Source organism: Diadema antillarum, unplaced genomic scaffold (genome assembly GCF_040938485.1).
Source record: "Diadema antillarum isolate AM-2024a unplaced genomic scaffold, OU_Dant_1.0 seq00001030_RagTag, whole genome shotgun sequence".
Lineage (NCBI taxonomy): Eukaryota > Metazoa > Echinodermata > Echinoidea > Diadematoida > Diadematidae > Diadema > Diadema antillarum.
In genome coordinates, this window is record NW_027271863.1 from 99,537 (window position 1) to 114,902 (window position 15,366).

General features: G+C 36.8%; 1 protein-coding gene across 1 annotated transcript; it reads left to right on the plus strand.

Annotated features, from left to right (window-relative positions):
* LOC139742883 (uncharacterized) lies at positions 1 to 15,094 on the plus strand. The gene is made up of 9 exons (XM_071653394.1): positions 1 to 130; positions 1,569 to 1,750; positions 2,551 to 2,643; positions 3,570 to 3,746; positions 4,616 to 4,838; positions 11,823 to 12,001; positions 12,802 to 12,894; positions 13,821 to 13,997; positions 14,867 to 15,094. The coding sequence occupies exons 1-9, from the start codon at positions 1 to 3 to the stop codon at positions 15,092 to 15,094; spliced, it is 1,482 nt and encodes a 493-aa protein (XP_071509495.1).
* The last annotated feature ends 272 nt before the right edge of the window (positions 15,095 to 15,366 follow it).

A 15,366-nucleotide genomic window follows, 5' to 3' on the forward strand; every position in this document is an offset into this window, starting at 1 on the left:
ATGGTGCTCGGACCAACACGAGTTTGTGACATGCTCTGCAGAAAAACGTCTCCATCGTCGGCTTCGATTTCTCGGCAACCACCACGAGTACATTATCACTGCAGAAACATCAGTGAATGGTTGAGAAATGGTAAGTACAGATTTTCCTTTTGACTCCGAGTCCTTTATATGACCATAAAATCGGTTCAAATGGAGTCGTTTTGAACAAATTATTAGATGGACGATGCACGTTTTAACTGACCTTAAAGATAGAGCTTACCTCCTTTCTGAGCATCAGAACATTGTTATATCACGATGTAGTGACATTGTTTCAAAGTAAATATTCCGTCTTTTTATTTTGGAAGAAACTCCCACTTTGAAAACGCCGACAAAAAATCTCATGGTTACTGGCATTGTTTATTCCTTCAGCAAGTCAGGACGTCCGGTTGTGGGAAAAAAATGAAACTATTAATCCTACTTTTATACAAATCTGTCATATTCGGTGACTGAGAATTTGAGTGATGTACTCGCTCAAAACAAACGGAAGCGCGATGGCTTGCGGCTTGTGCATGCATTCCATACTATTGTGTTCCGTTTCGAGTGTAACCGTTATGTAAACTACAGTTCGTCGGTTTTTAAAAGAAAATGACAAGTCCAAAGTTCAGCTTCGTATGAAATGATATTCTGTGTTCTCCTTCTTCTCTTTCCGTCTCGCTCTTTTGGTACCTTTGTGATCTCACATGCAAAAACTGGATATGCTTCAGTTGCCGAATGCTTTGAAATATCATGAGAAGCTGGCAGATTTTGAAAGGGTTTTAAACAATAATAGAATAGAAATTGAACTTCCGTGATTCAACGTCCGCACGGTTGGAAAAGCCGACGGTGGCATGCTTTTATGATTACATAATTCTAGACAGCATAACGGTATCAAGACTGTACTCTGTAGCAATGATAATGTTTGTACGAAGCCTGATATAGGTAGAAAGCGTGTCAACTAAGTGTATATTATTCTATCACAGGTAGATGTAAGGCCTTAGCGGATTTGTCTTATTCAAGATTATCAATTTTTGTATGATAAAGCTGGGTAAAGTGCACTCTCAGAGGCCATATTATCTTATGTTTGTCAAATTCCAAAATGTTTATCATGTTGTTTTCATTTCATGAATTAATGACTATAACAGCAATATCAATACACCTTCGCTGTATTATACTCATGTGCAAGTATACGAGCATGCCCCAAACGCCTTCGTTATCTTTTATATACTTTATATTTACATGATATATGTTTGTACACAGAAGCATGGAAGCATGTTACCAAGCACTTAAACCGATAAATATGCCTCTTGTTCGGTGGCCCTTGAGGAGCCGACCGTATTACCGACGGTAATGTTGACAATTAGAGGCCGACGAACAAGAGGCAGATTTAACGGTCCAGCATGCACGCACAACAACACTTCGTGGCTAATTTTGAGTACACGTTGGGTATCTTGTCACTGAGTGGGAAGCGTATTGTGATTGCTGTATAATGATTGTAGTTTGATAGTGAGCGTCGACTGATTTGCGCCTTTATGTTCCTCCCACTTGGGAAGGTATAACATCCCTGGCATTCCTCATCGCTGCTGTGTCGACACTTCACGCCGCCGATGCCTCGCCGGTACAGTGGCACGGCAACAGACCGCCACACGGGTCCTCCGGTACTTGCGATCACAACATTCTACAAAGGCGAATTGATTCTTTGTGGCACTCAACAAACGATGTCTTCGAAAATTTCGTAAGTACTCACAATCTTTAATAGACAAGATAGCATTCTCTCTCACAAGTACACACAAACAGAGAGAACTGCTCATGCGAATAGCGTGCATGGAAACTTGTTTAACCCCTTTTGTGCCAATAAGCCAAATGTGAACAAATTCTGCACACATACCCATGGGCAGGAAATAATATGTCATGAAGAGGGTTAAAAGGAAATGGAGGGGTGAAGTTCTGCCCTCTACAAGTGCAAAGTATGGTTTCTTGCACAAATTAGATAGTGTCATGGTGATTGTGGTTTCAATTACGATAGCATAGAGAAGGTGAATAGCAACTTTTAAAACAATATGGCTGATGGTATTGTGATCATAAAGAATAACAACATTTGTAATGATGATGGAAACACTAACGGTGACTTTAAATGTCAGTAAGCTCATGTCGACACATGCTAAGGAACTGGATAGCTTCAGCAATTGTTGTTTGTGTTTTCGTAGTGTTCTATCATCAAACTATACCAATTACAGTGATAAGAACCCCTCCTAATGGACGAAAATTATGTCAAGTTTCTATTTTGGCATGTGAGAAGAGAGATTCAGACGAATGCAAGTTAAGAGTTTGTGGTCCCTACGTGAAACCATACTGGTTACATTGATAAAACTAAATTATTTTCCCACGATACTTTGATAATCATAATTCCAAGTCTATGAAGCAGTGTCATTTAATTTTAAGAAGCTTACACTCCATGCAGTTGTCCACCAATGGCAATGTATGTAGGATCTTATTATCACAGTGCGCCACGTGTTTTGTTTCTTTACCATGAAGAAACGAGATCGTCCATCGCAAGATTCGGAGGATAACGCAAGTGTTCGCAACCTGCCGGAGATCATAAATGAAAATCATGATGCAGTTTCAAACGTAAGAATCTTTTCGCTTTCTTTTCCATATCTATATTATCACATAACATCTGTATGAGTCATATGGAAAGGGGAGAGTGCCGTAAATACATAGACTGTTTTGCTTCGTTGTTCCGCATTTTTTTTTTTTTTTTGGCTCAGAGAAAGATTTTTGCCAAGATGCTTTAACTTTCAAATTAAAGTGATCACTGTAATTTCCATACAGAAACACTCTGTAGAAAGGATTATCTTATTCATAATGGAGAAAATTCAATTTGTGCAGTGTTATATCAATCAAATACACGCACGCCTACGTGCTCCAAAAGCATTTTCAAAGCCTGTGCCAAGTCTCTTGTAACACCACCCTAATTGTCCAAAGGGGAAATTAAGATGATTTTCATAATTTCATAGCATGTCGTACATGAATCGACGGATCCATGTATAGATTTGTTGAATTCAAACGAGTTCCTTGAGCAGGTAAACCAATAATATGAAACATGAAAACAGAGGTAATGACAAGGATAAAGGCAAATAGCAGGTTCTCATATTTCAAGAAGAAATACTAATGTTGTTATATAATTCCATTACAATAACACTTGCTTAACAAATTCGCCTGTATACAATTTATGCATGCTTATTTCTTTTGTTCTGCTTCCTTGAACCCACACTCATGTTGTTTTAGGCCATCATCCTTGTTCATTGTGATTTGCTATAAACTTTGGAAACATAATGATATTACATCTCAATTGTTAAAAATTCTGTAACTCTGTACACAGTAAGTCAATTTGAGGCAATTTGTCAGTGAGTTGCAATAACCCATAATGTACTTGTACAAATGCAAAAGTCTGGAAATGATTCGGAGGTCTCATATAGAGACAAGTCGAATACTCCAAACATTCCTCGACGAAGAAATAGTAACGGTTTCTAACTGATATCTTACACCTACAGATTCCAGCAAGGTATGGTCGTTACCATAGAGATCTGAGACGCTATCAGAGCGCCTATGAGCAGATGGAGGATGACGAACACTTTCTGCAGACCGAATCTGAGATCCTTCGTTTCCATGAGGAGTTCGACATTATTCAGGAACTGATCACCAATGTCGTAAACTGCATTGAAAGAATCGTAAGTAATCATGGTCGTATTCGTCCAATAATGTCAGCTTAAAAAAAAAGAAACAAAAGTATCAACAACGGGAGCAAATTCACCAACACAGATCTACAAAACGAAAAATATGAAGTGGCTTTATATTTCCTTTAGGACGATGCATACAGTGAGTAGACACCTCGTAGAGTAGAGTATCTTGTAAGATTTCATCAAAGTACAATTTGTATATCGAAAGACATTCTAAACCTCTGTTTTTGGAAGCATTAAGTCCGACTGTGAAATGAAACCGAATCGAGCTAAATGACACACAAGGTATTAGATAACAACGTCCAAAGGCAAGATTATTGTCTATGACAAACACCGATATCCTGTATACTGTAGAGCCAGACTCGGTGGCTGGTAAACAGAACTCTCTCATTCACATTGTAATGGTTAGCGTTTCAGGACAAGGTGGGAATAAAGAGTAAGTGGAAGGAGAGACTCTTCGCTGATACTTTCATGTTTCATTTTGACATTATTTCACTGTAACATACTATATTTTATCGCCGAGTGTTTTCCCCATTTTTTCAATATTTCCTTAATACTCATACTCTATAGTGTGCCCTATTCAGGGAAATGATTTAACTTGAATAAAATCAAATTCAAGAGAAGGGGCAAGCCACCCTCCCCCGATAAGGACACATCTACAACAGGAATACAAGAAAGTTAACCCCCTTCAGTAATCTTCAGATATAAAGTGTTACCCGGATGGTATATTTTTCTTTTACATTTCGACACGTACTGAATTCTTATTTCTAACGTTTATCTGTATATACGATTCTTAAGAAAGTATCAAACCAGAAGGTTTAATGGCGCCTGATGTTTTCTTCTTTTTTCTTGATATGCAGGAAGGGGTACAAACGAACACCAGCGACATCGAAGTGCCTACCTTTCCTTCAGCGTCAACACCCATTACTATATCACTGCGGTCACGTTTCGTCCAGAAGCATTTCCAGACATACTTACGGTCAGTGAAGACCACTGTGCAGTCTTTGATCGACGCTCAGGCTGATACTCACACGACAAGGCAACGGCGAACTCTGACTGACGACCTCTTCGCCTACCTTGGACGTTGATCACTCGCGCTTGTCTTGAGTTAATTATTACGCTCTTTTCTGCGTTAATTTATTTATTTTCTTCTTCTCCGGTCGGTAAAGGCCTGTTCAATATTCGTATGGCGATATTCGCCCATTTTGTTGTTCTTTCACTAATTCACCGCAGTTTACCTATATCTAGTGTTTACCTCGTTTGGCATGGTTTATCTTATTGTTCATGAGGGTGTGCCTTCCTCTGGTAAAAAAACAATGAATATTTTCCCTAATCGCGTATTAATGTTAACTATGTCTTAGTATAATATTTTGTATTATCTTCAAAGCACTTTGCTTGACGATAGTTTCACGTCTAATTTATGCTTATATAATGTTCAAAACAGTACTTAGGCCAATTAGAGATACTGTGCATAAGTTTCAACAAATTGGCAATAATATCCATGTATATATATTTATCTATTTATTTGTATGTTTCTGATGTCTAAAGACGCGAATCTTTAGATCCCCACATTTTCATAATCCAGCGAGTGACATGACATGGTGAAATTGTATTCAAATTTGATCGAGTACCCATTAATGGCGTAAATCACCAAATGGCTCTTTGTAGTTAAACGTCTGCTTTTGCAGTAGGTATGTCATTCTTTTTCCTATGTTGTTTTCTTCTATTGAGAGAATATTAAGAAAGAAATGGATGCACAAGACTCTTCGTTTAGTTTTCTAAATTTATTCCAGTATTTTCACCGAAAACTTGAAGAAGCTGATCATTCAGAAAGACTATCCAATCTATGTCGCTTAAACGGGGCAGAAGGGTAATAGTAAGTGTGCTGAATATGTTACTGCTTTAAAGGACAAGGAAATTGTGCATTCTATAGTAATCGTAAAATACACGGAAATGAAACAGCGCATGCCAACGGTGACTGGATCATTAAGGTACGTTCTCATATTATCAGTGCTCTGTAATGTTCTTGTTTTCAAGCTAAAAGATGCGCGTCACAGTACTTTGTGTATATTTTATTCTCTATAATATGAAAATATGTTCTATTTCTTTGCTTATGGCTTTTGTGATGAAATGATTATGATCGAGATTCAACGGTGTTGTAATTTCAATAATGAAATTCATAACGCCTCAACATTACAATCGTATTTTTATTCTCTACTTCATTGAAATATTATGATAAACATACATATAATATATATATATATATATATATATATATATATGTATGATATATATACATATATATATATATATATATATACGATAACAATCTAAAATGGCTTTAGATTATTTCAGGTTTTTTTTTTGTATGAATTTGTAGGTACTTCTCCGTGTAAGAATGTAAGGTTGGCGGCAAAATGTCCAACTTAAATTGTGAATTGTTAAATAAGATTTTTTTTTTGGGGGGGGGGGTGGGGTGGGGGTTTATTTCAAGCGTCGTTTGAAAGAAAATACATATTTATCTTGTTCAAGTCATATTTAAGTAATTGTCAATTTACACTTCTTTATCAATTACTACTTCATCAATGATTACTCTCTTTAGTCATACTGATGACAGTTGAAAGGGAAATGCTTTTTTCCTCCTAATGTGTACTCACATCAAATTTGATCTCTGTACTCACCTTTTGTATTGCTTTGTCAGCCTCATCGTATTATCTCGATATTAAAATCATATATTTATTACCGTAATTTCGATGCAATGTGTAATATTCCATTTGTCTACATCTTTCTTGTTCTTTTTTCGTAAAACTTGTTACGATATTTTTGTTTTACATGTTTCAAGTGAGTTAACCACATGCATCGTATACTTTAATTTCATTTCATTTATTAAGTTTCCAAACAAATCATACAGTGTTGTATTAACAACATCAATCCATGACAGTGTAAATTAACACATAATTTAGTTCAGTATAAAATTATACAAAAAGCATTTACATAGCACAAAATCAATTAAAATAATTCTGAAGGATACATTCATGACGGATAAATAAAATTGTGTGTGGAGGGAACCTACATAAAAACAGATGCTTGTGGGAGTACGATCCCCGAAAGAAAATAAACCGCAGGCTATCGTAGTCACACACACACACTCTGCACGCACGCACGTGCATCTGGGGAAGTATGCGTGCGCGTGTGTGTGCGCGCACACACACACACACACACAACAAGGAGAAGAGAATGAGAAAGAAGAAGAGGAGAAAACACCAACAAGACCGTAATAGGGACAGTATTAATGACGGTATCTGCAGCTGCAAAAGGAAAGAAATATGAAAGAAAAGAATTGAAAATAAAACCATGTAGACCTGTTCTACAATCATGCTGAATATTCTATATCAGTATTAATAATTCTAAAGCATCTGGTAAATCAGTATTATTAATTCATATTATAACCAGCGTACTGCAAAAGAAGTTTATATTTAAGCTTACGTTTGAATGAATACCAACCGGAAGTTCATCGTGTTTCACTATCTAAAGAATTCCAAAATTTAGGACCATTGTAAATAACAGAAAATAATACTAGAAAATGAATAATCAAACGACTATACAATTAACTGTCGTAGGAAAATAGCAAAATTCAAAATTTTCCGGTTACTTCATGAAACGAAACTGTACAATTGTGTAAAAGAAAAATACCTTTTGCTCTTTCAAAAATTAAGAGATTGACCACAATGACCCATTTCACTTATCAGTTGTTGCTGTTGTTGTTGTTGTTTTTGAGTCCTCACAGAGAATCGGGGAGTCCCAATTTTTCTTTTTTTCTTTTTTGGTTTTGTGATGCATTGTCACATTAGATCAATTTTAATCAATCAATAACAGTGTATATACAAGATAAAGTCTATTTCATAAAAATTAGATACTGTAATCACATCAGAATCGTATTCATTTCTTTGTTTGTTTTTTTGTTTGATTTATTTATTTTTCTTCCAACACAATTTCATACATAAATCAAGATTCTTTTCATTGATATCGCATAGAATATCAGTAAGCAGATTACAATGTACATGATTCAAAGAAGGAAAATTGATGTGTAAATCAATTCCATTAATAAGATATAACTCGTATTACCAAATTTCCAAATAATTAAATGAGAAATTATGCGGAAGAAGGACTGCCACTAAAGCAAAAGCCTGAACACGTAGCAGCCCAGGACCTATCTACATAATACACATATATTGTTTGCGGAATGGGGAAATACTCCAAAATATAATATACTGTAAATGCATTATGTTTTATATTCTAGTGCATAGATAAAGTAAAGTGAATTATGATGAAGATGATGATGATGATGACAGGGTAATGATGGGGGAAATGTGATAATGAAGATGAAAGTGATGGTGGTGATTCTGAAGATGATGGGAATGAAATGAAATGATAGACACAGAAACATTGTCTTTTAATACAAGTTAAAAAATACATATCAGTGGTTGTTTCTGTTTAAATTGATATCCTTTTTCTGTGTACTAAGGAAAGCATTATCATATAGCACAGAAATTACAAAGGAGTGGCCACGACTTCAAAACTGGAATATGTATTTGTAAATTATTTTCAAGGAAGCCGAGGGAATAAAACTTATTCATTAGGTATCTGATTCTGCAACTGCGTATATGTACTTAAGATAAAGCTTATCTGTACTTGGACATGATTCCAAATAGAAGATACAGATGGTTTGATATTTCCCTGCCATACAGTCGGATGCCAACTTCCGCACCGATAAAACCGGAGATGGAAATCAAAAAGGCAAATATATATATATATATATATATATGTATATACAGATATAGATACATATAGATTACACAAGTATATCAAACAATCAACAAAACGGAACAGCCAAAATTGGTTATAATTTGTAGGGAATTTCAGAAACAAAATAGAGTCTCTCTTCTGTGTATTCAATGGTAAAATGTCCATAGGTATTTGCAGTATAAGTTTTTTTTTTTATCTTCACCTTTTTTGTCCGCCATTTTCACCTTTGTCCTGTCTTTCTTTTTCTCTCTCTATATATAGACCATAATATATAAATTTAGATATATATATATATATATATATATATATATATATATATATTCTTTTCAACCATTATGGCACCATTTGCAATTCTTTGTCAATGCTTGTCTAAATGTTGAAAGCTGTTCTCTAGTGTTTGCGTTTCAGTATGTATGTCACTGTGCTTGTGTGAGTGTGCGTGCGTGTGTGTGCAAAGACAGAGAGAAAAAAAGAATTAGAGACTGAAAAGACCAGGGAAAATAAAATATTTTATTGCATTGACCAAATGATACTTGCCCCCTGTGGTATTTGCAGCAATATCAGAATCTTACAGCGAAATTCACCCAACATGTTATATTTATCTATTAAAGACGGTTTACATCATTCTTGATATATGAAATATAATACATCTCCACAAATTTCTAGGAAAGCTGAAAATAAACTCATGTGTGTTCATAGGAGGAGATATAGAGGATAATCAAAGAGTGACGTGATCTCTCGCTTACTCAGTAGTCTAAAGGTGCTGATGCGATATGCCGGAAGTAGGAAGACACGCCCACAGAATCAATTTGCAAGCACAGTCGCACGCGCCCGCCCGGCCAGGGGCCGCGACTGTATAAAAAGGAGTGAAGATGACGGTGGTATCAATAGTTCCTCGAGAACGCACTTTTAGGGCTGAGACAAAAGACGAAATCTCATACTGCCGGATTGAACCACGTGCACAACGAATCCATATCAATGCTATTTTAATTCCAAAACAAGAAGAAGAAAAATCAAGTTAACACGAGGACGGCATACTCTGAGAGAGAAAGAGAAAAAAAAGCAACGGCAGATACGGGAGGAGAGTGTCATTTGAAACATTACACGCGGTGAAAGAGCATTTTACAAGATGGTGCTCGGACCAACACGAGTTTGTGACATGCTCTGCAGAAAAACGTCTCCATCGTCGGCTCCAATTTCTCGGCCACCAACACGAGTACATTATCACTGTATCCCAATACGGAGCAGAAACATCAGTAATTGGTGGAAAAATGGTAAGTACAGATTTTCCTTTGACTCCGAGTCCTTTATATGACCATAAAATTGGTTCAAATGGATTAGTTTTGAACAAATTATTAGATGGACGATGCACGTTTTAACTGACCTTAAAAATAGAGCTTACCTCCTTTCTGAGCATCAGAACATTGTTATATCACGATGCAGTGACATTGTTTTAAAGTAAATATTCCGTCTTTTTATTTTGGAAGAAACTCCCACTTTCAAAACGCCGGCAAAAATGTTATGGTTACTGGAATTGTTTATTCCGTGAGCAAGTTAGGACGTCCTGTTGTGGGTAAAAACAAATGAAACTATTAATCCTACTTTTATACAAATTTATCGTGTTAGGTGACTGAGAATTTGAGTGATGTACTCGTTCAAAACAAACGGAAGTGCAGTGGCATTGCGGCTTGTGCATGCATTCCATACCATTGTGTTCCGTTTCGAGTGTAACCATTGTGTAAACTACAGTTCGTCGGTTTTGAAAAAGTCCAAAGTTCAGATTCGTATGAAATGATTTTATGTGTCCTCCTTCTTCTCTTTCCGTCTGGCTCTTTTGGTACCTGTGTGATCTCACATGCAAAAATTGGATATGCTTTAGTTGCCGAATGCTTTGAAATATCATGAGAAGCTGGCAGATTTTGAAAGGGTTTTAAACAATAATAATACAATAACAATTGAGCTTCCGTCATTCAACGTCAGCATGGTTGGAAAAGCACACGGTGGCATGCTTTTATGACAAAATAATTCTAGACAGCATAAAGGTACCAAGACTGTACTCTGTAGCAATGATAATGTTTGTATGAAGCCTGATATATGTAGAAAGCGTGTCAACTAAGTGTGTAATTCTATCACATGTAGATGTAAGGCCTTAGCGGAATTGACTTATTCAGGATTATCAATTTTTGGATGATATAACGCTGGGTGAAGTGCACTCTCAGAGGCCATTATTTCATATTTGCCTAATTCCCAAAAATCTATCATGCTGTTTTCATTCCATAAATTAAAGGACAAGTCCATCTTCATATACATAAGGATTGCGAGAATGCAGCAATATTAGTAGAACACATCAGTGGAAGTTTGAGGAAAATTGGACAATCCGTTGAAAAGTTACGAATATTTCAAGTATCTGTGCAGTCACTGCTGAAAGAGAAGACTAAATTGTATGATGTCACATGCATACAACTACATAAGGAAAATAAAAATATTTATAAAAGAATTTCACAAAACTTTACTTTTTCAATAAAGTGCACATTTCTTCGACTTGCTACTGACGTATGTTAAGGGTATTATTATTCCCCTGCCTTTTGAAAGAGAGAAGTCGAGTGTTCTTTTGTTATTCGAGCAAAATGGAAATAAGTTGAACTTTCTTTATTCTTTCTTTATATCGTTGCACTCATGTGACATCACAAGCTATAGTAGTCTTTTCATCCGGCCGTGACTGAGCAGAAACTTCAAAAATTCATAACTTTTTAACGGATTGTCCGATTTTGCTCAAACTCTCACTGATGTGTTCTACTAATATTGCTGCATTCACTTAACCCACATGTCTATGGAGGTGAACTAGTCCTTTAATTACTATGACAGCAATATCAGTACACCTTCGCCGTATACTCATGTACAAGTATACAGGCATGCCCCAAACCTCTTTTATATGCCTTATAAATTATTTGCACTAAGAAGCATGGAAGCATGTTAGCAAGCACTTAGACCGATAAATATGCCTTTTGTTCGATGGCCCTTGAGGAGCCGTCCGTCCGACTATACAGTTAACAATAAGAGGCCGACGAACAAGAGACTGATTTAACGGTCCAGCATGCACGACTATACAAAGTCGCACAACAACATTTCGTGGCTAATTTTTAGCACTCGTCGCGTATCTCCTCACTGAGTGGGAAGTGTATTGCGATTGCTGTATAATGATTGTAGTTTGATAGTGAGTGTCGACTGATTTGCGCCTTAATGTTCCTCCCACTTGGGAAGGTATAGCATCCCTGGCATTCCTCATCGCTGCTGTCTCGACACTTCACGTCGCCCATGCCTCGCCGATGTGGCACAGCACCAGACCGCCGCACGGGTCCTCCGGTACTTGCGATCACAACATTTTACAAAGGCGAATTGATTCTTTGTGGCACTCAACAAACGATGTCTTCGAAAATTTCGTAAGTACTCACAATCTTTAATAGACAAGATAGCATTCTCTCTCACAAGTACGCACAAACAGAGAGAACTGCTCATGCGGATAGCGTGCATGGACACTTGTTTAACCCCTTTTGTGCCAATGAGCCAAATGTGAACAAATTCTGCACACATACCCATGGGCAGGAAATAATATATCATGACGAGGGTTAAAAGGAAATGGAGGGGTGAAGTGCTGCCCTCTACAGGTGCAAAGTATGGTTTCTTGCACAAATTAGATAGTGTCATGGTGATTGTGGTTATAATTACGATAGCATAGAGAAGGTGAATAGCAACTTTTAAAACAATATGGCTGATGGTATTGTGATCATAAAGAATAACAACATTTGTAATGATGATGGAAACACTAACGGTGACTTTAAATGTCAGTAAGCTCATGTCGACACATGCTAAGGAACTGGATAGCTTCAGCAATTGTTGTTTGTGTTTTCGTAGCGTTCTATCATCAAACTATACCAATTACAATGATAAGAACCCCTCCTAATGGACGAAAATTATGTCAAGTTTCTATTTTGGCATGTGGGGAGAGAGATTCGGACGAATGCAAGTTAAGAGTTTGTGGTCCCTATGTGAAACCATACTGGTTACATTGATACAACTAAGCTATTTTCCCACGATACTTTGATAATCATAATTCCAAGTCTATGAAGCAGTGTCATTTAATTTTAAGAAGCTTACACTCAATGCAGTTGTCCACCAATGGCAATGTATGTAGGATCTTATTATCACAGTGCGCCACGTGTTTTGTTTCTTTACCATGAAGAAACGAGATCGTCCATCGCAAGATTCGGAGGATAACGCAAGTGTTCGCAACCTGCCGGAGATCATAAATGAAAATCATGATGCAGTTTCAAACGTAAGAATCTTTTCGCTTTCTTTTCCATATCTATATTATCACATAACATCTGTATGAGTCATATGGAAAGGGGAGAGTGCCGTAAATACATAGACTGTTTTGCTTCGTTGTTCCGCATTTTTTTTTTTTTTTTGGCTCACAGAAAGATTTTGGCCAAGATGCTTTAACTTTCAAATTAAAGTGATCACTGTAATTTCCATACAGAAACACTCTGTAGAAAGGATTATCTTATTCATAATGGAGAAAATTCAATTTGTGCAGTGTTATATCAATCAAATACACGCACGCCTACGTGCTCCAAAAGCATTTTCAAAGCCTGTGCCAAGTCCCTTGTAACACCACCCTAATTGTCCAAAGGGGAAATTAAGATGATTTTCATAATTTCATAGCATGTCGTACATGAATCGACGGATCCATGTATAGATTTGTTGAATTCAAACGAGTTCCTTGAGCAGGTAAACCAATAATATGAAACATGAAAACAGAGTAAATGACAAGGATAAAGGCAAATAGCAGGTTCTCATATTTCAAGAAGAAATACTGATGTTGTTATATAATTCCATTACAATAACACTTGCTTAACAAATTCGCCTGTATACAATTTATGCATGCTTATTTCTTTTGTTCTGCTTCCTTGAACCCACACTCATGTTGTTTTAGGCCATCATCCTTGTTCATTGTGATTTGCTATAAACTTTGGAAACATAATGATATTACATCTCAATTGTTAAAAATTCTGTAACTCTGTACACAGTAAGTCAATTTGAGGCAATTTGTCAGTGAGTTGCAATAACCCATAATGTACTTGTACAAATGCAAAAGTCTGGAAATGATTCGGAGGTCTCATATAGAGACAAGTCGAATACTCCAAACATTCCTCGACGAAGAAATAGTAACGGTTTCTAATTTATATCTTACACCTACAGATTCCAGCAAGGTATGGTCGTTACCATAGAGATCTGAGACGCTATCAGAGCGCCTATGAGCAGATGGAGGATGACGAACACTTTCTGCAGACCGAATCTGAGATCCTTCGTTTCCATGAGGAGTTCGACATTATTCAGGAACTGATCACCAATGTCGTAAACTGCATTGAAAGAATCGTAAGTAATCATGGTCGTATTCGTCCAATAATGTCAGCTTAAAAAAAAAGAAACAAAAGTATCAACAACGGGAGCAAATTCACCAACACAGATCTACAAAACGAAAAATATGAAGTGGCTTTATATTTCCTTTAGGACGATGCATACAGTGAGTAGACACCTTGTAGAGTAGAGTATCTTGTAAGATTTCATCAAAGTACAATTTGTATATCGAAAGACATTCTAAACCTCTGTTTTTGGAAGCATTAAGTCCGACTGTGAAATGAAACCGAATCGAGCTAAATGACACACACGGTATTAGATAACAACGTCCAAAGGCAAGATTATTGTCTAAGACAAACACCGATATCCAGTATACTGTAGAGCCAGACTCGGTGGCTGGTAAACAGAACTCTCTCATTCACATTGTAATGGTTAGCGTTTCAGGACAAGGTGGGAACAAAGAGTAAGTGGAAGGAGAGACTCTTCGCTGATACTTTCATGTTTCATTTTGACATTATTTCACTGTAACATACTATATTTTATCGCCGAGTGTTTTCCCCATTTTCTCAATATTTCCTCAATACTCATACTTTATAGTGTGCCCTATTCAGGGAAATTATTTAACTTGAATAAAATCAAATTCAAGAGAAGGGGCAAGCCACCCTCCCCCGATAAGGACACATCTACAACAGGAATACAAGAAAGTTAACCCCCTTCAGTAATCTTCAGATATAAAGTGTTACCCGGATGGTATATTTTTCTTTTACATTTCGACACGTACTGAATTCTTATTTCTAACGTTTATCTGTATATACGATTCTTAAGAAAGTATCAAACCGGAAGGTTTAATGGCGCCTGATGTTTTCTTCTTTTTTCTTGACATGCAGGAAGGGGTACAAACGAACACCAGCGACATCGAAGTGCCTACCTTTCCTTCAGCGTCAACACCCATTACTATATCACTGCGGTCACGTTTCGTCCAGAAGCATTTCCAGACATACTTACGGTCAGTGAAGACCACTGTGCAGTCTTTGATCGACGCTCAGGCTGATACTCACACGACAAGGCAACGGCGAACTCTGACTGACGACCTCTTCGCCTACCTTGGACGTTGATCACTCTCGCTTGTCTTGAGTTAATTATTACGCTCTTTTCTGCGTTAATTTATTTATTTTCTTCTTCGCCGGTCGGTAAAGGCCTGTTCAATATTTGTATGGCGATATTCGCCCATTTTGTTGTTCTTTCACTAATTCACCGCAGTTTACCTATATCTAGTGTTTACCTCGTTTGGCATGGTTTATCTTATTGTTCATGAGGGTGTGCCTTCCTCTGGTAAAAAAAACAATGAATATTTTCCCTAATCGCGTATTAATGTTAACTATGTCTT